We start from the raw sequence: 20,894 nt of genomic DNA, 5'->3' as shown, positions 1-20,894 counted from the left end.
CATAGTTTCTTTTTGCTTTCCTTATCTCTTTTTTAACATTTCTAACCAGTTGTACGAATTCCTGTTCTAAAGTGACCTCCCCATTTTTAATCCTTTTGTACCAAGCTCTCTTTTTACCTATAAGGTTCTTCAAATTCTTTGTTATCCACTTTGGGTCATTAGTATACGATCTATTCAATTTGTATGGTATACTACGTTCCTGTGCTTTGTTTAGAATATTCTTAAATAAGTTATATATTGAATCCACATCGAAATCCCCATTTAAGTCACCTATCGCTGGGTTCATGTCTCGCTCCAAGACCGGCCCACACCCCATACCCAAGCCTTTCCATTATGGAGAGTGTTACCGTGGGACACGGGGAGCATGTCCCGTTGGTGGGGGTGTGTGGCGCCGGGTGTAGTGCATGGTTGTGTATTGGCGTTTGTACGCCGGGGTGTGTAGTGTAATGCATGTGGTGTGTAGTGTAATGCATGTGTAGTGGCTTATTAGACGCCAGCGTAATGCATAGTATTTACTGTAGTGAAATGTGCATGTTTTCACTGTGGATATCATGGATGTAGTATAGTGCATGACATTGTTGGCATTGTAGCGCCAAGGTGTAGCATGTGTAGCATAACTGGGTGTTGTAACACCGGGTGTATTGTAGACATTAGCGTTGAAGTATGTTAACGCAGGTGGTAGAGTGTGGCGGGTGGCCACTACACAAGAAATTATGCCTGACGAGTGTTGGTCAGGTAATTAATGGATTACGAGAGAAAAGGGAGTGTGTGTGGCGTCTGGTTACTCATTGGTGGTGTTATTGGTGGTGACGTCTCGCGGTGTTTTGATGCGCTCTGGCGCAAGGCACATGCCTGTGGTGGTAATGGTGTTGGGGGACGCCGTGTGTGTTGTGTTGAGGGCGTTGGGGACGCCGGGTGTTGTGTTGATGGCGTTGGGGACGCCGGGTGTTGTGTTGATGGCGTTGGTGACGCCGGGTGTTGTGTTGATGGCGTTGGGGACGCTGTGTTGTGTTGATGGCGTTGGGGACGCCGGGTGTTGTGTTGATGGCGTTGGTGACGCCGGGTGTTGTGTTGAGGGCGTTGGGGACGCCGTGTGTTGTGTTGAGGGCGTTGGGGACGCCGTGTGTTGTGTTGAGGGCGTTGGGGACGCCGTGTGTTGTGTTGAGGGCGTTGGGGACGCCGTGTGTTGTGTTGAGGGCGTTGGGGACGCCGGGTGTTGTGTTGAGGGCGTTTGGACGCCGGGTGTTGTGTTGAGGGCGTTTGGACGCCGGGTGTTGTGTTGAGGGCGTTGGGGACGCCGTGTGTTGTGTTGAGGGCGTTGGGGACGCCGTGTGTTGTGTTGAGGGCGTGGGGGACGCCGGGTGTTGTGTTGAGGGCGTAGGGGACGCCGTGTGTTGTGTTGAGGGCGTGAGGGACGCCGGGTGTTGTGTTGAGGGCGTTGGGGACGCCATTGGGTGGTTTAGTGTAGTGGCGTTTGGACGCCTGGTATGGAGTGTGGTGTTGTGGAGTATATGGTGGCGCAGGGGCGCCAGGTAGTGGTCGGTAAGGTGAGTATTGGCGTAGCAAGGTCGGTGCGTTAGGACGCAGGAAGTGGTTGTGGGGATGTGTGGCGTTATATTGAGGTCATCAGTGGTTGGGATGACCAGAGGTAATGGTGTGTCGGAGTGGGTAAGTCTTATGGATAAGATGAAATGTGGATAATTGCCGAGTTGGTGGCTGCACTAGGCGAGCCAAGTCGATATATCTAGCAACACTCATAAAAGACTAATAAAAATTCATTATTCTCATTAAAATTTTCATTAATTGTGTCGGAGTGGGTAAGTCTTAGGGATAAGATTACAATGTAGAATTTCAAAATTTCAGGTGTTGGTGGTTGCAGTGGACGAGCGAAGTAGATATACTAATTTCTTATTAAGTTGTTACAGGAATCTCGCTAGAGGCGAGCCAGTGGCAGTATGATGTTTTAGTGACATAAGTGTGAAATTATTTTAATGAGGTATTTATTGTGATAATGTTTGTGTATGTATATACTGTATATTACCTCATCGGCACCATTACTGAGTGTTAGGCTTGAGAAGGTCCCCCGGGATCATGTCACAGAGCTTCAGGTAGAGTAGAAGGGAAGCTATGAGGCTACACTCAGTAATTCTAGAAAAAAAAAGGGGGAGGAAGTGAAGCCAACGTGACGTTATAGGCGAAATTCGCCCCCTGACATCAAAGCAGGGATAAGGGCCAGCTGCAATGGTTTTGCAGCTGCGCTCAGGCTATATACGGGGAGAGAGTAAGGAGCCGAGGGGGTTACGTGATAATGGGATTGAGCCAGGGGGCTCCGAGGGAATATTTTGCAGGTACAGCGGTCGGGAAGGTGTGAATACAGGTGGACACACTCTGGGCGGATGGGCCTAGACCAGAGAGCTGTGAGGTATCTACAGCGTTCTGGGGTTGGCGCCCTGGAACGAGAGGGCAGCACAGACCCAAGGGAACATGACCCTGGGGTAGGAATCTCCGTTGCTCTGGAGGCCAGGATCACGTTACCTCAGAGCAACGATGGGACATTGACAACATTCACCAGGCTGGACAGCCTGGGTTTTGTCTGGGTCATGGAGGATCTATGACCTAGCAACCATGGGACACGAAGACAAGAGAAGTGATGCTGCCAATTGTGGAGGAGGCCAGTGAAACATTGTGTGATCATTGTAAGCCCTTATGTCAACAGTACAGGGCAAGATGTTAAATTATAATTACTAAGGATGAAGAACCTTAGATATATATGTGTTGTGTATATATTAATGACTAGTGTCATTTCTGTTTAAGTGCCAGCATTCTGGTCCATGTAATTTTATGGTTATGTTTGTATGTAATTATATGTCGGCAGTTTAGGTATATGTGCATTGTTGGAGATGGGAAAAATTATTACAGACTATTTTACCTGTGCTATGATGTGAATATAATGTATATGTTGGAGAAGTGTTGTGAGTCATGTCGGGGAAATTTTTAATTTATTTCATTGTGTGTATGATGAACTTATGGGATGATTTTTTAGTTGTACACATATGGTGGGTGCATCCTCCAGGTCCTTGCACTAATGGAACCATTGCAATGATGCATATGGGGACATATGCGTGTTTAAGGAGGGGAGTGGTGTTGTAATCCACAAGTTAGTAGGAATTAGACAGACTATGGATCACATATCTAAGAAAGGTCAATGGATTAAGACCGAAGCTGTTTAGCCAAATTAATAATTCCTGGAAAGAGGAATTATTCTTCGTCAGGCTTCTAGGAACAAGATTACCGCTCTAGGGATAAGGTTAATCGGATTATACCTTCCTTGAGAGGAGTGGTGAAATGTTTGAGGGCATGGCTGACTGGAGTCAGTCTGGTTGTGGAAGTGGAACTAGCAAGTCCTCGGAGGTCTCCGTTTGTGGCAGCAGCGAAGTGTAGCAGACAGCTATGCGAGAGCCTGTTGTGATCTTAGTGACCAAGTTAAGTCTGCAGTATGTGAGTATTGAATGTAAGACTAACCGGGTGTGGAGCGTTGTAGTAATCATTCCGTATTAGGGACTTAGGCGGAAGTTACGAGTGTGTGTGGTGATCGCGGAGGTCAAGTGGTCTATGGGTATTGGAAGTGTATTGACCTAATAGAGTATGTTAATTAATATAGTATTATTTGTCAGAGTCTATTCTTTGTAATTAAATGACAAAACCCGACGGCCTTTAAATACCTTCGATATGTTCATTCATTGTGTTCCAGTACAAACCTAGTGGTACGCCTCAAGGGTCTGGTGTGTGTAGGAGTACACGGTGGTAGTAACGGTTGCTGAGGCAAGGTGTTATGTGTTGTGTAATCGCTGTGTTCGGAATGAACCGGGGTTCAGCGTCACGACAGTGATCCTGTGGTCCTGGGTTCGATCCCAGGCGCCGGCGAGAAACATTGGGCAGAGTTTCTTTCACCCTATGCCCCTGTTACCTAGCAGTACAATAGGTACCTGGGTGTTAGTCAGCTGTCACGGGCTGCTTCCTGGGGGTGGAGGCCTGGTCGAGGGGACACTATATAAAGCCCCGAAATCATCTCAAGATAACCTCAAGATAACCCAAAATCATTTACGTCCTCTAATTACTCAACACAAAGCTGCTATTAGAACAATATCTAACTCTGGCCCCAGACAGCACTCGGTACCCCTACTCAAATTTCTGAATATGTTAGATATTAAGTCACTGCACATCCTCTCGTGTGTACTCTATATATTTAAAACGCTGAACTGTAATGCCAATCCTGACCTTAAAAGCTTCCTAGAAGGTTGTAACAGAACCCATGAGCACCACACCAGAAGCAAATACCTATTTGATATTCCAAGAGTACGACTTAATCAAACTAGAAATACTCTACAAATCAAGGGACCCAGAATGTGGAATGACCTTCCCAATCATGTTAAAGACTGTACCTCTCTCAACCAGTTTAAGATAAAAACAAAGTACTACCTAATTAACTCCCTGTAACCTACCTCACCCCTATAATGTCAACCCATGTCTGTTATTTTTAAACAATGCTGTTTGTCGACTAAATTGTATTTTTGCTGTTTTTCTGCCATGTTCTCCCCTTTTTTATTTTTATATTGTCTCAACACATTTTATACTTTAATCTCAATTAGTATTAAGTTTTAGTCTTTAGTGTTTTTCCTGCCCGAAACGCTTTGCGTAATAGTGGCTTTAGGCATTGTATGTACTAGCTCTATCTATAAATTCATCAACGTTTTGTATCTCACCTTGTATGTATGTACTTTACCTGAATAAATATTTGATTTGATTTGATTTGAGATACTTGTAACCGAGACTAAGCCGAGCAGTAGTAACATCTAGAAGTCTGCTGGTTTTATTGGATGAACCATAGATGTGTGGCTCCTCTTGCATGATAGTATGATGATAGATGGAATTACTGGTGTCGATATCACTTTGCCTCAGATCTACAAGATTTTGTTGAAGTTCTCGGTGTACTGCTGCTCTCAGATTGCTCATTGACAATCCAAGATTGCACTCAACGTCTCCCTTAAAGGCAGATTCTTTGGCTAACTTATCAGCTCTATCATGCATTCGGAGGCCAACATGAGATGGAGACCACATGAAATGGACTCTGTTACCATCTTTAATAATTTTGTTGTATTTGTGTCTAGCTTCGGACACGAGCATGTTAGTTATGTCTTAAAGAGTTGAGAGCAATTAAGGATGATAAGGAGTCACTTACAATTAATGTATCAAGTTTGGAGACTTGTACACATTTCAGTGCAAGGATCAAGGCAAATAGTTCGGTCTAAAGGGTAGAGGCCCAGTTGTTTATACGGACTCCCCACTCAAAGTATAGGCCATCGCCCATTGTCAGGACAACTGCACTTCCAGCTGCACCCGTGGTGCGGTGTAGGGAACCATCAGTGTATATGATTTGAGAGAGAGAATGCTCTGTGGACAGAGCATCAATATGGCTTAAGGCGTTGAGCTTCGCCTCAAGACGAAGCTTGGGCTGATCTCTTATTTGCTTCTTGGGTGGAAAGGGAGGGATTAAAATTGGAAAGGGTGTAACCTCCCACAGTGCAGGAAAGTGCCGTTGTTGTTTCTCTTGGTACAAATTATAAACCTGATACATTTTGAGTTCATTTCCAGTTCTAGTATCCATTTATCCATTTACTTATAATAGTATAGTAAGCAAGCTTTTCATTTTATAGATTTCATAATTGCTTTTTTACTTTTTTGGTCATCTATTGTTATTAATTATTCTAGTTAATTTTTTACATTCCTAGTTCCCATTAAGTTTTTTTTACTTAAAATTACCATTAAGTTTAGATTACTTTAGAATTTTTATTCTACTTTTTCTTTGTTTTCTATTTTGTAATTTGCCATTCTTGCCTTGTTTTCCTGCAACCAGCCTTTTTATGCAGACAAGTATAGACCCAGAACTAAACCTCTTATCCACTATCTATGACAATTATCACTTCAATGATCAAAATTGCAGATATTTTACAGCACATGATGTAAACAATGTATTAACACATAATCACAATATCTCTGTAATCAACTTTAATGTTAGATCCCTAGGTAAACACTTCGATGATGTTAGTGCCTTGATTGAAACTATTGACAACAAATTCTCTTTTATTATACTCACTGAAACATGGTTGAAAGAGGATACTACTCAACTCTTTAACATGCCTAACTACTCGGCAATTCACAACTGTCGTCAACTTCAGAGAGGTGGTGGCACTGCTCTTTACTACCACCAAGAACTAACATGCTTAAAAGTAATTAGAACTAGAGACTGCTGTGGGGAGTATATCTTCGCCAGCTTCAGAGTCAAGGGTACCGAGTCTGTCCTGTCTGTGGGTGCAGTCTATAGAATTCCTAACACTGATGTGTCCGAATTCAATTCAAACCTTAGAAATCTAATACTAGATAACAGACTGAACAAAAACCATCTAATTATCGCAGGGGACTTTAATATTGACCTCTGCGAGCCTGAACACCCTACTGCTGTTAGCTTCCTCAACTGTATGAATTCCTGCTTCCTCATACCCTTAATCACTAGACCAACTAGAATCACTGATAGTACTGCCACGACTCTAGATCACATCTGGACAAACATAACCTCTCCGCTTACTTGAGGTATAATCACCGATAGCACTACAGACCATTACCCCACATTTCTCTTAACTAACATTAGCAAACCACCTCTTGAGTCAAGGGAGTTAAGCTTTAGGCTGCACAATGAAACTGCTATAAACAATTTTATAACTGCTGCTGCTAATGTCAACTGGGAGTCCGAATTAGGTAACATAGGGGACATCAACCTAGCAGTGCAATCTTTTCTTCAAACAACTCTTAGCCTTTATAACACCCACTGTCCTATGCTTACAAAACAAGTCACAAACAAAAGGCTTAACAATCCTTGGCTTACAAAGGGAATACTTAAATCCATTAACAAAAAACATGACCTTGAGAAGAAGTATAGGTTAGGAATTGTCTCCAAAGAATTCTCAAAGAATTACTCGTTATTGCTATCTAAAATAATTAGACGAGCCAAAACTAAATACAATGAAGATAAATTTACCCAAATAAAGAGCAACATTAAAAAAACTTGGAGCACAATTTCACAAATATTGGGATCAAAGAAGATTTTAAATAACAAACCAACAATCCTGTCCAATAACTTTGGTCAGCTTTCAGCCTCTGATTCTGCTATTGAGTTCAATAGGTTCTTCTCTTCCATTGGGTCATCCCTTGCAAATGATATTCCATCTTCCAGTACTGATGTTAAGGACTATCTTACAGGTAACTATCCACAGTCTCTGTACCTAAAGCCTACTAATTCCACTGATGTCAATGAGATAATCCTTTCCCTAAAAACCAAGTCTAGTGCCCTCGAGGAGATACCAACTTTAATTTACAAAAAAGCCTCTAGATGTTTAGCCCCTGCTATTGCATTGCTCTTCAACAAGTCACTTGAATTCCAAACCTTTCCAGACATTCTAAAAAAAAGCAAGAGTAACCCCTGTCCACAAATGTGGTGATTTCACAGATGTTAACAACTACAGACCTACTGTATATCAATCCTGCCTAACTTGTCAAAAATATTTGAAAAACTAATCTACAAGCAGCTTTACTCTTATCTAGCCAAACACAATATACTTAGCTCTTGTCAATACGGCTTCAGACCCAAAAAAAGCACTAACGATGCACTTATTAGTATGATTAACTTGATTCACGCAGCTCTTGATAAAAAGGAGTTCAATGTTGGGTTATTTGTGGACCTGCAAAAGGCTTTTGACACTGTTAACCACCAAAACCTTCTTCTTAAATTACATCATTATGGAGTCAGAGGACACTCCCTGCAATACCTCAAATCTTACCTTACTAACAGGCTCCAGTATGTTTCTGTGAATAATACAATTACTCCCACCCTACCCATCAACATTGGTGTTCCTCAGGGCAGCATACTTGGCCCTCTCCTCTTTCTCATCTACATTAATGACCTTCCAAATGCCTCCCAACACCTCAAACCAATTCTATTTGCTGACGACACAACCTTCATTTACTCCAGTCCTGACCCCCTTGCTCTAAATGCCACAGTAAATACTGAGCTAAAGAAAGTCCATCTTTGGCTAACTGCCAACAGACTCACCCTTAACATTGACAAAACGTTCTATATTCTGTTTGGCAATAAATCCTCTAATCAAATAAATCTCAAAATAAACAATACCCAAATTTGTAACAAATTAGATGGCAAATTCCTTGGCGTTCTCATCGACCACAAGCTGAATTTCCAGGGACACATTCTAAATATATCAAAAAAAGTTTCAAAAACTGTTGGCATTCTTTCTAAGATCAGATATTTTGTACCCCGCCCTGCCCTGGTGACTCTCTATTACTCCCTCATCTATCCATATCTCAACTATGGTATTTGTGCTTGGGGTTCTACTACCCAAAATCATTTACGTCCTCTAATTACTCAACACAAAGCTGCTATTAGGACAATATCCAACTCTAGCCCCAGACATCACTCGGTACCCCTACTCAAATCTCTGAATATGTTAGATATTAAGTCACTGCACATTCTCTCATGTGTATTATACATATATAAAACGCTGAACTGTAATTCCAATCCTGACCTCAAAAGATTCATTGATTCATTGCTCATGGGTTGTAACAGAACCCATGAGCACCATACCAGAAATAAATACAGTTTTGATTTTCCTAGAGTACGACTTAATCAAACTAGAAATGCTCTTCAAATCAAGGGACCCAGAATGTGGAATGACCTTCCCAACCATGTTAAAGACTGTACCTCTCTCAACCAGTTTAAGATAAAAACGAAGCACTACCTAATAAATTCCCTGTAACCTACCTTACCCCCCTGTTGTCAACCCATGTCTGTTTTTCTTTCAAAACAACGCTGTTTGAATGTAATTGTCTGTAATAATTTGTAATTGTATTTGTGCTGCTTTTTCAGCCATGCTCCCCCCTCTTTTACCTCTATTTTTATTTGTTCTCAACACATTTTATTCTTTATACCCATTAGTATTAAGCTTTAGTCATTAATGTTTTTCCTGCCCGAAACGCTCTGCGTAATAGTGGCTTTAGGCATTGTATGTACTAGCTCTATCTATTAATCCAACAAACTTTGTAAAATCTCTTGTATGTATGTACCTTACCTAAATAAACATTTATTTATTATTTATTTGGAACAATGCTGACCTTCAATAAAGAAATTCTGGAGGGCTTCTGTGCAAGGGTTAGGATGAGTTAGCCTAAGCCTTTTTATACCAATTTGACAGTTAATTTCAGTAACACGATCAACAACGCTCGGAATATTAAGTTCCTTTCTCTTGTTAAGTATCTTTGTAGTACGAGGGCACCCAAGTATTATCCTCAGGGTTTCGTTCTGCAATTTTTGAAGCCCTCCAAGCTTTCTTTCAGGCATCACAACAAGCAGAGGTGCAGCATAATCCACTAAAGATCTAATGTATGCAAGGTACATCATTTTGACAATTTTGATATTGACACCATAGCCTGAGTGATAACCTGCAACAGCCTTGAGAGTTATTGTTGTTTTAGATTTAGCTACTCAGAACGAAACGTCCATGTAGCACGGGCTATGGTGAGCCAGTAAAGCCTTAATTAAGAGCTCGGAGCCTCTCTTTATACTGACGACAGTCTGAATACAACAGGACCATACAGTGGCACCTCAAGGCCAAGATATTTGAATCTGTTTACATAGTCAAGCTGGGAGCCATCAGGCAGTTGCATCTTGCGAACAGCTCCTCCCTGTCTGGGTGGACGCCGATTTAGTATCTTTGTTTTCTCTGCTGAGATGACTAAACCTAGGTCCTGACATGAGTCTAATACAGAGTTAGGAGTGTTCTGCATGTTAGCATACCCAATGGTGTGTATCATTATATCATCAGCATAGCTAATGATGTGGACGTTGGGTTTGCTCGGTATAGAGTTTAACAGCTTGTTTATTAAGATATTAAATAAGGTAGGACTGAGGACACCTCCCTGCGGGGTACCTAGTTCAAAGTCTCTTGTTACACTCCTATGCCCCTGGAAAAATACAGATGACTTCCTGTTGGATAAGTAACCTCTGATCCAACAAAGCCGCCGACCACCAGTATTCATTCTTGCAAGTTCACTCAAGATAACATGTCGACTTGCAATATCAAAAGCAGACTTGAGATCTAGGAAGGTTGTATATGACTTTTCAGTGTGCAGGGTAAGAAAGGTGGTGATGCAATGATGCACACTCCTTCCATGCATGAAGCCATATATCTGGGGATATAGCATGGTTCTGGTTCTATGGACAAGACACCGGCTTCCAGTCCTAGTCGAGGCCACTGGAGTGTTGTGTACCTCAGGTAAATTTATGTAAACAATTTTTGTCATAGTTTTATTGCAACTGCTTGAAAACGCCTTTAATGTCAAGTCATTATTTTAGTTTAAAATTCCTATAGAAAATCTCAGGAACAATGGAGGGACCTTTGACAAGCAGACGGCTTCCTGTCCACAGGGAGATAGCGGGCTACAGGTAAATTCAGTAAACATACGACCTTTAATTTTACCAATTTTGGGAAATATTGTGATAGAGTATAATATTTCCTGTAATAAACGTGTAAGTCATTGATCGCGTTGCTGCTCAAACATATTTATTTGTAAATTTTATTGCTTTATAATTTATTTTGATTTGTTATTCCCTCGAAAATATTGATCTACAAGTTGGAAGTGAAGCTTGTGAGCCTTGAGCAGCGTGAGCCAGAGTTCGGGCCGGGGCTCACTCCGCCGCCCTCTGCCTCCCTCACCCCTGCCACCACACGTCCTGCCAACCAACACGGAGCAAACACCCGTTAAATATGACCAATATGTGACGGTGGTGGAGTGTGAGGGACACACACAAGGGTATAGTGAAGTGTGAGAGCGAAGCGGGAGGAGGAGGAGGAGGGGGTCGAAGCCGGGGTCGGGACGGGCGTCGCACACTGCTCCACCAGCCGCCAGGAGCTCTACACTCCTTGTGTGTGTCTCTCTCTGCCCCCTGCCGTGGCCTCCCTCGCTCCTGCCGGGGCAACCGACGTCATGGCCACCAAGTATAAGGCTTCTGAGGGCGACTGGGTGTGCGGGGAGCCGAAGTAAGCCTGGTGTCACTCGAGGGGTGTAGTGGTGATGGCAGTGCTGTGGCCGCCTCCACCCTTCCTCATCTCTCTTAACCTTACATGGGCCCCCCTTTATGGCCACTCTTAAGACGTCTCTCCAATGTTCGCTTCACTATTTAGAACTGAACTATATTTTGTAGTCGGTAATGGTCAGGATTAATTAGTTCTGTTGTACAATTAGGACCTACAGCTGGGCGCTTGCAGTTAGTGACAGTTCAGTAAATACATTGTTTTTTTTACTCCAAGGCCAGGCTTGGAGGGGTTGTTGCAGGCTTGTAGGGGTTGTGGCAGGCTTGGAGGGATTGTGGAAGGCTTGGAGGGGTTGTGGCAGGCCTGGAGGGGTTGTGGCAGGCTTGTAGGGGTTGTGGCAGGCTTGTAGGGGTTGTGGCAGGCTTGTAGGGGTTGTGGCAGGCTTGGAGGGATTGTGGAAGACTTGGAGGGGTTGTGGCAGGCCTGTAGGGGTTGTGGCAGGCCTGTAGGGGTTGTGGCAGGCCTGGAAGGGTTGTGGCAGGCTTGTAGGGGTTGTGGCAGGCTTGGAGGGATTGTGGCAGGCTTGGAGGGGTTGTGGCAGGCCTGAAGGGGTTGTGGCAGGCCTGAAGGGGTTGTGGCAGGCCTGGAGGGGTTGTGGAAGGCCTGGAGGGGTTGTGGAAGGCCTGGAGGGGTTGTCGCGGGCCTGGAGGGGTTGTCGCAGGCCTGGAGGGGTTGTCACACTACATAATGTAGTGGGGTAATGTGGACTTCTCACAGGAGGTGCTTGGTGGGGTCTGATCTCATACTTTGTTATATTGTACACATGCGTTGTGTGTTTCCTCCATAACTTGTAAATTCCAAATTATAGTTTATTGTACATAATCACTGTACACTATGTATCTCATGTTGTGGGTCAGATGAATTGACTTGTGTACGAAGTGAATTATATCGACGCTAGACGAGCATCTCGTGGGGGGTACAGTCATTTCATTATTTTGACAATACAGTACAATACAGTACTTGTTTTGGCAGTCATTTTGTCGAGAAATGCTCATATTAAAAGCCATTTTTTTTTTCCTTTAATTTTATTTTTGCTGCTCACAAACACCCAGTACCGTGGGTTAGGCCAGGGTTAATTGTAAGATCTATTTACAAACTGTCTCCTGTTCAAAGGGACACCTCACTGGATGCAGTTTACATGTACAGTATTTTGCTTATTTGACAGTTCAACAAATTTTTTGCTTTTGAAACCTACCAGTGAAGCATACGTACCTTGTCCAGCCTATATATATAGTTTTAATTAAAATGGGATTTGCATGAATTGTGTGTGTGCAATTTGATTATCTCATTTATTTAAATGACAGTATTTTTATTATTAAAGCTGGTATAATCTAAACCAACTAAAATAATAATAAAAGATAACTAACCCCGTCCGGCTGAGCGGACAGCACACTGGACACGTGATCCTGTGGTCTCGAGTTCGATCCCGGGCGCTGGCGAGAAACGATGGGCAGAGTTTCTTTTACCCTATGCCCTGTTACCTAGCAGTAAATAGGTACCTGGGAGTTAGTCAGCTGTTACAGGCTGCTTCCTGGGGGTGGAGGCTTGGTCGAGGACCGGGCCACGGGGACACTAAGCCCCAAAATCAACTCGATAACCTCAAGATACTCAAAAAGTCCTTGGAATAATCAGGTGTACCTTTGACTAAGAAAAAGAAGGTAGTGATTCAGTTATATAAATCTCTGGTGTGCCCCATTTGGATTACTGTATCCAAGTATGGAGATTTCATCTACAGGAAACATAGCTGCTGTAGAGAAAGTAACACCGGGCAACAAAAATCATTCCAGAGCTAAGTCAACTCTTGTATCAGGAACGGTTGAGGACCACAGGGCTAACAACACTACAAACCAAGCATGACAGGGTGGATCTCATTGAAACTTTTAAAATATTGAATAATTTGGAGGATGTTGATTTGGACAATTTCTTGAAAAGGTTAGATGTAACACAAACAATAAGCAATAGTTTCAAGCTCAGCAAGCAACAATGTAAGACTGGGAACAGGGGAACAGGGTTGTAAACCCATAAATCTGCCTTCCCAATGAAGCAGTTCATGCCAAAACTGTTCAGTTTTAAGATCCAACTAGATCAGGGCAATTGGAGGAACCTTTGACAAATTGCCAGCTTCCAGTCCTCTTCGAGGCCACTAGTGGCCCTCGGATAAATTTAAACTGGTCAATCTAGGATTTGGCTGTTGGCTGTCAGAGGCAACGGTTGTTCCATTTTGCTTGACAGTTGATGCTTCTCACCCAGGCCAGTTGTGTTCGCTGCAAGTCTCAGTGTTTGTGCCCTGCTTGGTGCAGAGTTCGTGTTACAGATGTGGTCACTTGTGCTCCTCCAGTAAAGCAATCTGCTTGTGTAGGCCTATAGTTTTCTACATGAATAGGCTACATAATTATTGGTACTGCATTTGTTGATATATAAAATATCTGGATGGAGGATCTCATGGGTATTCAAATTCTGCAGGAGAAGCCGGATGTGGTGAAGTTCCAGATGGATTGTATCTTTAAAGCATTCCTAGGTTGTTGTGATGGTAAATCCTTTCCATTACCTGATGGGGCAGGAACGGTGACCACTTGGAATCTCCTCATAATGATGACATATGTCATTATTATGACATGGTGTATTACTGTGGTTCAGTGATGCATAACATGACTGTGCTCAAAATGCTTGATGTGGTTCTTGCAAATCTTCTAAGCAATGTATAAAGGTACATGTATTGCACATTTGGTGGAACAAGATAACATTTGGCCAAGCAAGGGTTTATTTAACGGCACCTGTGCAGCCCCAGACTTGCTTTCAGTGTGGATCCTTGGGGCACCTTGTTGTGTGCCTGCTAGGTGGATACAGTGGCTTGGGTGAACATCTTTAAGGAGTCCTCCTTTCCCACATGGGTTACTGATGTTCGTGTCAACATGGATGGCAAGGACGGTCTCAAGTCTGTGAGCAATGTGGGTGATGCTGCCCTGTGTACACAAGACTCGGGTGGAAACACCCCAGTGGTGGTGCGTCGTATGCATGGTGGTATCGACCATGTACTCGCCTAGTTGTGCTTGCAGGTGTTGAGCTTTGGCTCTTTGGTCCCGCCTCTCAACTGTCAATCAACTGGTGTACAGGTTTCAGAGCCTTACCTTGAGGTTACCTTGAGGTGCTTCCGGGGCTTAGCGTCCCCGCGGCCCGGTCGTCGACCAGGCCTCCTGGTTGCCGGACTGATCAACCAGGATGTTGGACGCGGCTGCTCGCAGCCTGACGTACGAGTCACAGCCTGGTTGATCAGGTATCCTTTGGAGGTGCTTATCCAGTTCTCTCTTGAACACTGTGAGGGGTCGGCCAGTTATGCCCCTTATGTGTAGTGGAAGCGTGTTGAACAGTCTCGGACCTCTGATGTTGATAGTTCTCTCTCAGAGTACTAGTTGCACCTCTGTTTTTCAACGGGGGTATTCTGCACATCCTGCCATGTCTTCTGGTCTCATGTGATGTTATTTCTGTGTGCAGGTTTGGGACCAGCCCCTCTAATATTTTCCACGTGTAAATTATTATGTACCTCTCCCGCCTGCGCTCAAGGGAGTACAGTTTTAGGCTCTTTAGTCGGTCCCAATAGTTTAGATGTTTTACTGAGTGGATTCTAGCAGTAAAGGATCTCTGCACGCTCTCCAGTTCAGTAATTTCTCCAGCTTTGAAAGGTGCTGTCATTGTGCAGCAGTACTCCACTCTAGAGAGCACAAGCGTTTTGAAAAGTATCATCATCGGTATAGCATCTCTAGTGTGAAAAGTTCTTGTTATCCAACCTGTCATTTTTCTTGCAGTTGTGACGGCTACTTTATTGTGTTCTTTAAAGGTAAGGTCTTCCGACATGAGTACACCCAGATCCTTTACATTGCCTTTTCGTTCTATGTTATGATTTGCCTGAGTTTTGTACGTGGTTTCCGTTTTTATATTTTCATTTTTTCCATAGCGCATGAGCTGGAACTTATCTTCGTTAAACACCATATTATTTTCTGTAGCCCATAGAAAGACCTGATCTACATCTGACTGGAGGTTCGCCGTGTCCTCTATGTTGCCTACTCTCATAAAGATCCTAGTGTCATCTGCAAAGGATGATACAGTGCTATAGGTTGTGTTCTTGTCTATGTCCGAAATGAGGATGAGAAAAAGTACTGGAGCAAGCACAGTACCCTGGGGGACTGAGCTCTTCACGGTTGATGGGCTGGATTTTATTTTGTTGACTATTACACATTGGGTTCTGTTGGTCAGGAAATTGTAGATCCATCTGCCTATTTTTCTGGTAATTCCTTTTGAACGCATTTTATGTGCAATAACACCATGGTCACATTTATCAAAAGCTTTTGCGAAATCTGTGTAAATTACATCCGCGTTATGTTTGTCTTCCATAGCATCTAATGCAATATCATAGTGGTCCAGCAACTGCGACAGGCAAGAGCGCCCTGTTCTGAAACCATGTTGTCCGGGGTTATGGAGTTGCTGTGATTCCATGTATTTTGTGATTTTACTTCTTAGCACTCTCTCAAAAATTTTTATGATATGCGATGTTAGCGCTATCGGTCTGTAATTTTTTGCCTCTGCCTTATTTCCTCCTTTATGAAGTGGTGCTATCTCTGCTGTTTTTAGTATATCAGGAATAACGCCAGTATCTAGGCTTTGTCTCCACAGAATGTGGAGGGCCTGCGATAGTGTTTTTTTACAGTTCTTTATGAATATGGAGTTCCAAGAATCCGGGCCTGGTGCAGAGTGCATAGGCATACTGTTTATGGCTTCTTCAAAATCCAGTGGGGATAGGGTGACGTCTGATATATGATTTGATGTTGGTATCGTATCCATGAAAAATTCATTTCGGTTATCAATCTTTAGTGTGTTTAATGGCTCGCTGAAAACAGAGTCGTACTGCGTCCTCAGTAGCTCGCTCATTTCTTTGTTGTCATCGGTGAAAGTTCCATCTCCCTTTCGCAGGGGCCCGATACTAGATGTGGTTTTTGATCTTGATTTTGCATAGGAGAAAAAATATTTCGGATTTCTTTCTATTTCACTGATGGCCTTTTGCTCTCTTTGCCTCTCCTGGGTTTTGTATGATTCTTGTAGCTTCCGTTCAATTGTTTCTATTTCTCTACCTAACCTTCTTCGCCGTTCTTGAGATAGGGTGCGACTCTCAAGTTGTTCCGCGATTCGTTTTCTTCGCCTATATAGGGAACGACGTTCCCGTTCCAATCTGCATCTCTTCCTCTTTTTTCTTAGAGGTATGCGGTTTGAACATATTTCTAGTGCTACTGAGCTTATTTTTTCCAGGCACTGGTTCAGGTTTGCATTTTCTAGCTGTTCTTCCCAGTTTATTTCTGTGAAGTCCTGGTTTATTTGCTCCCAGTTTATCTGTTTATTATTGAAGTTGAATTTGCTGAAATCTCCTCCACCGGGAATCTGGACTGGTTTTGAAGGTCTACTCCCCATGGTTGTCATAACTTCAATTAAGTTGTGATCTGAGTAACAGGTACAGTATTTGTAATCATTATGTTCCTGATCAATTCATCATTATTAGTGAAAATGAGGTCCAGCGTGTTCTCCTTCCTAGTTGGTTCTACTATTTGCTGGTTTAAGGCAAACCTGTCGCACATCCGTAGCAGGTCATTTGCATGTGCCTGTTCATTTAAGCTACTTCCTGGTATTCTTTCTGATATTACTGTATTAGCCAGGTGCTTCCATTAAAGGTGCCGTAGGTTAAAGTCCCCAAGCAGGATGATGTTCGGAGCTGGATTTGTGAGGTTTTCCAAGCAGTGTTCTATTTTCATTAGTTGGTCTTTAAACTGCTGAGGGTTTGCCTCCGGTGACTTATATACGAGGACAATAACTACATTTAAAATCTCTATTTTGATTATCAGCACTTCCACCATATCATTTGAGGTGTTTACCAGCTCAGTACAGATGAGTGTGTCTGATGTAGAGGCTGACCCCACCCTGAAGCCGGCCTATTGGGCTCTTATCATATCTAGATTTGAAACTGTGTATGGAGTCTGCCTCCACCTCATCATGTCCTAATGTCCCTTTGCTAACTATCCTGATACTGAAAGTTCTTTTTAATATTTGTGGCTCATTTTGGTACCAAGTTTTCACCAGTGTCCCCTTGTTCACATACCACCTGTGCTAAATAGTTTATTTTTATCTACCCTGTCAATTCCTCTGAAAATTTTAAAGGTGATGATCATGTCCCTACTAACTTGTGTCTTCCAGTGTTGGGAGGTTTAGGTCCAGGCGTCTTTCCTCGTAGCTTATACCCTCAGCTTGGGGACTAGCCAGGTGGCATACCTCTGAACCTTTTCTAACTTCGTTTTGTGTTTGCCTAGAATGGACTCCATGCTGGAGCTGCATATTCCAGTATTGGTCTGACATGAGATATACAAGGTTCTGAATGATTCCTTACACAGGTTTCTAAAGGCCATTCTTATGTTTGCCAGCTTTGATTATACCACTGATGATATCCTTTTGGTGTGGGCTTCAGGAGACAGCTCTGGTGTGATAACAACCCCCAGATCTTTCTCTTTCTGATTCCTGAAGGACTTCATCTTGAGGCGAGAAACAATGGGCAGAGTTTTTCACCCTATGCCCCCTGTTACCTAGCCGTAAAATAGGTACCTGGGTGTTAGTCAGCTGTCACGAGTTGCTTACTGGGGGTGGAGGCCTGGTCGAGGACCGGGCCGCGGGGACACTAAAGCCCCGAAATCATCTCAAGATAACCTCAAGGCCTTGAATGTGGTGGGTGTTCAGGGGTGCTTTGTGTAGCCATTGTTGTTTCAACGGAATTGCATCCAGTCTTGATTATGCATCATGGCCAAAATGTGTCGCATGCAATATATAATTTTCTGGGGGGAGCCCCGTCGGCTCCCCGGAGCTATCCCAGGCTGATATGCTAATGTCAGACTTTGGCATCAGTCATGTGTATGGAGTTCTTAGGCCTACCGGGGACCACGGCCAGAACCGGGCCCCCTCAGAGAGGCAAGGGGAGCAATGGCCTATAGAAGCCCCCGTGTAGTTGGAAGCATTCTATGTCTGCCATCGACCGGAACAGGCACCCAGAAAGGTAAGCGCCCCAAAACAAACCCCTATTCTGGTTAAAATTGCTACCTAATACCGAACTAGTGGATAGAACTCCCCAACCGAAAACAAGCAAATTAGTGTGACGTCACACACTGCCGCGCCGCTGTCTGCGCAGCTCCCCCCTCCCCGGGAGGGGGAAGGGGGAGCCCCAGACCCCCCGCGCCGGCTACCCACACCTCAGTTCTTGAGGCTGATGCTATAGGCGATGGTCGTGTGCTCTGGCTCCGGTGTCGCTACTGCACTGTGCTTTGAGTGTGGTGTTAGTTTTGTGGGTGCGAGAGCCAGGAGTTATCTTCAGTACTCGGGCTGCATGCGCCTAGGGCTGCCTTCCCTAGGTGCCCTGTAAGTACTGCCCTTGGGGCTTGGGGCCACCTTCCACAGGCTCCTCGGGGTCTGCCTCTGCTGGTCCGTTTTACCTTTCGGTTTTTCGGCCGCCTGTTGGGCTCTTGGGTGTTCTGTTCTCCCTTGTTACCGGCAGGTAAGAGGCAGTTTGCACTGGTAGGGGCGCAGGGTGCTGCTCAGCTTGTAATTCCCGACATCGCGGCCGGCTCTGTTCCTTGGGGTTCGCTGTCCTCTTGCGGGGTTTTATTTTTCTTTTTCTTTTTGCCTGGTGGGGGGTTCTGTCATTTTATTCAGTTTGTTTTTGCCCTTCCACTGTTCTCCTCGGTGGCGCCCCCTGCTAGGTCCCCGTGAGTGTACACGTCCCTGGGGTTCAGCTTTAGAAGTTTGCTTGGTAGTTTTGGGCGCCGGTTTGCAGCACCCTGCCTGGGACTACCTGAGCGCGAGTCCTCTTCAAGTAAACGCTCAGGACCCTGGGAATCCCCTAGGGGGCGCGTGGGTCCGATGGATGTGACCCCGGAGTCCCCACTCGCTGTGTGCGAGTTTGAGGGTTGCTCGGTCCCCTTGTCTCAGGGTGACCCTCATTGTTTTTGCCTCTGCCACGCTGCCTGTTGGGTCGGTGATACTTTCGACCCCGAGTCCTGTGAGTGTTGCTGCTTGCTTGTGACTCAATTTACCCAATCCTCTGATGATTCTATTCGGGTACAGGCGGCACGTGCGTTGCAGTCTAGGTTTCGTCTGTTGCAACGCGCTCGGTTGGTTGCTTCCCCGGATGCCCCGGGGCTGCCCCGCTTTGCTTTTCGAGACCCGGACTTGGGGGTGGGGGTCGCTTCGATCCTGGTTCAGTCCGCACCTCCTCGTCCTTCCCCTTCTGTTCGTTCTGGTCCCCCGCCCCTGCTTCCGGCCCCGAAGCGTCTGAGGGTTTCGGGGTCGGAGCAGGGGTTACTTGATCTCGAGACTCGGGCAGCTTCGGGGGTTGCCCCTTCCGGGGGGGCGGCAGAGGCATTCGAGTCTTGTCTCCCGGCCGAAGCTTCAGGGTCTGACCAGTGGGCCCCCCTTCCTCCAGCTTTTCCGGCTGCTCCGTCCTTGTCTTGTGGGGTCGGGGCTTGGGGAGAGGACTCGGCCTCGGGTCCTGTGGTGACGGACCTCGAGGCTGGGGAGGGGCTGACTTGGGGGCCTTGGGCCCCGCTGGACCCCGCCTGGGTTTTTCTTCCCACTGAGCGGGGCTTATTGTTACAAGGAGTGGGGTTTTCTTTCCCCCCCTCTGCGTACGAGTTGGATTTGGTGTCGGCCCCTCCCCGGGTACGTCGGTTCCGTCCTTCCGGAGGTTTTCGGCTTATCGCATCCAACCTGGTGTGGTGCGAGCGGCCTTTGCAGCTTACCTCCTGCGTGACCCGGATTATGCCTCGGAAATGGATCCGTCCACGTTCAGGTTTGGGACTTCGTTCCCTTTCTGGCTCCGTTACGAGGTTCCGGAGTCATCCTGGCTAGCAGACTGCCCCTTGTTTGGTCTGGATTCCTGGCATTCCTTCTGTCGTTCCCGCACGCTGGAGTGGCGGGAAGCTTCCACGGTGCTTCAGGTTTTCCTGGGGGGTGACCTTGAGTACCTGAATGAGTGCTTGTTTGCCCCTGCCCTTCCCCGCGATGTGGGCGTTATTCAGCTCCATGTGCAGGTTCCCTCCCTTTCGGCGGCGCTCGTGGCGGAGGACTTGCGCGCTCGGGGCCTTTTGTGTTCGGCCTTGCGGTTCTTTTCCCTCCTGGAGCTGTCTTCGGATTAGCTCGTGGAGGATGTGGGGACGCTTGGGTCCGTCCCGGGGTCCGGCACCTTGTCCTCGGCTGCGCGTTCGTCGGCTGCCTTGTTGAAGCTGTTCACGCCGATTTTGCGGGATGCGGTTTCCCTGTTCTATGCTTCCCGTCTCGCGTGTCGGCAGGCGGTGCTGGGTTCCTCCGTGGAATCTGCTTGGGCTCTGGCTCTTAGGCGTTCTTCACCTTTTTGTCCTCTCCTGTTTGGGGAGTCGGCCGTGGCGCAGTTTATTCAGGCTGCGTCGGCGGCTTGTCGTCCGATGTCGGACTTGTTGGTCCCTCTTTTTCTGTCTGTGCGTAGTTAGCTCCGGGGAGCCGACGGGGCTCCCCCCAGAAAACCAGCGTTGAATGTAATGAAACGCCATTTTCTGGGTGAGTCCCGGAGGCTCCCCGGCATCCCTCCCTCCCTCCGGTCGGCGGTTTTTCGCGTTTTTGACA

The 20,894-nt window shown here is 45.5% G+C and overlaps 1 protein-coding gene across 6 annotated transcripts in view; it reads left to right on the top strand.

Annotated features, from left to right (window-relative positions):
• Nucleotides 1–10,752: 10,752 nt before the first annotated feature.
• Nucleotides 10,753–20,894, top strand: part of LOC123764045 (zinc finger Ran-binding domain-containing protein 2) — a 51,442-nt gene continuing 41,300 nt past the window's right edge. For 2 of the 6 annotated variants that reach the window (XM_045751530.2, XM_069329859.1), the window contains exon 1: nucleotides 10,967–11,162. In XM_045751530.2, coding sequence (XP_045607486.1) covers nucleotides 11,110–11,162 — 53 coding nt within the window. In that variant the 5' untranslated portion in view covers nucleotides 10,967–11,109. Of the gene's footprint in view, nucleotides 11,163–20,894 lie in introns of all 6 variants that reach the window. The other 4 variants (XR_011229427.1, XM_045751528.2, XR_006773520.2 and 1 more) reach the window with 4 other exon arrangements.

Source organism: Procambarus clarkii, chromosome 23 (assembly GCF_040958095.1).
Source record: "Procambarus clarkii isolate CNS0578487 chromosome 23, FALCON_Pclarkii_2.0, whole genome shotgun sequence".
NCBI lineage: Eukaryota > Metazoa > Arthropoda > Malacostraca > Decapoda > Cambaridae > Procambarus > Procambarus clarkii.
Note: the sequence above shows the minus strand (reverse complement) of the source record. Positions and strands in the feature narration are given on the sequence as shown.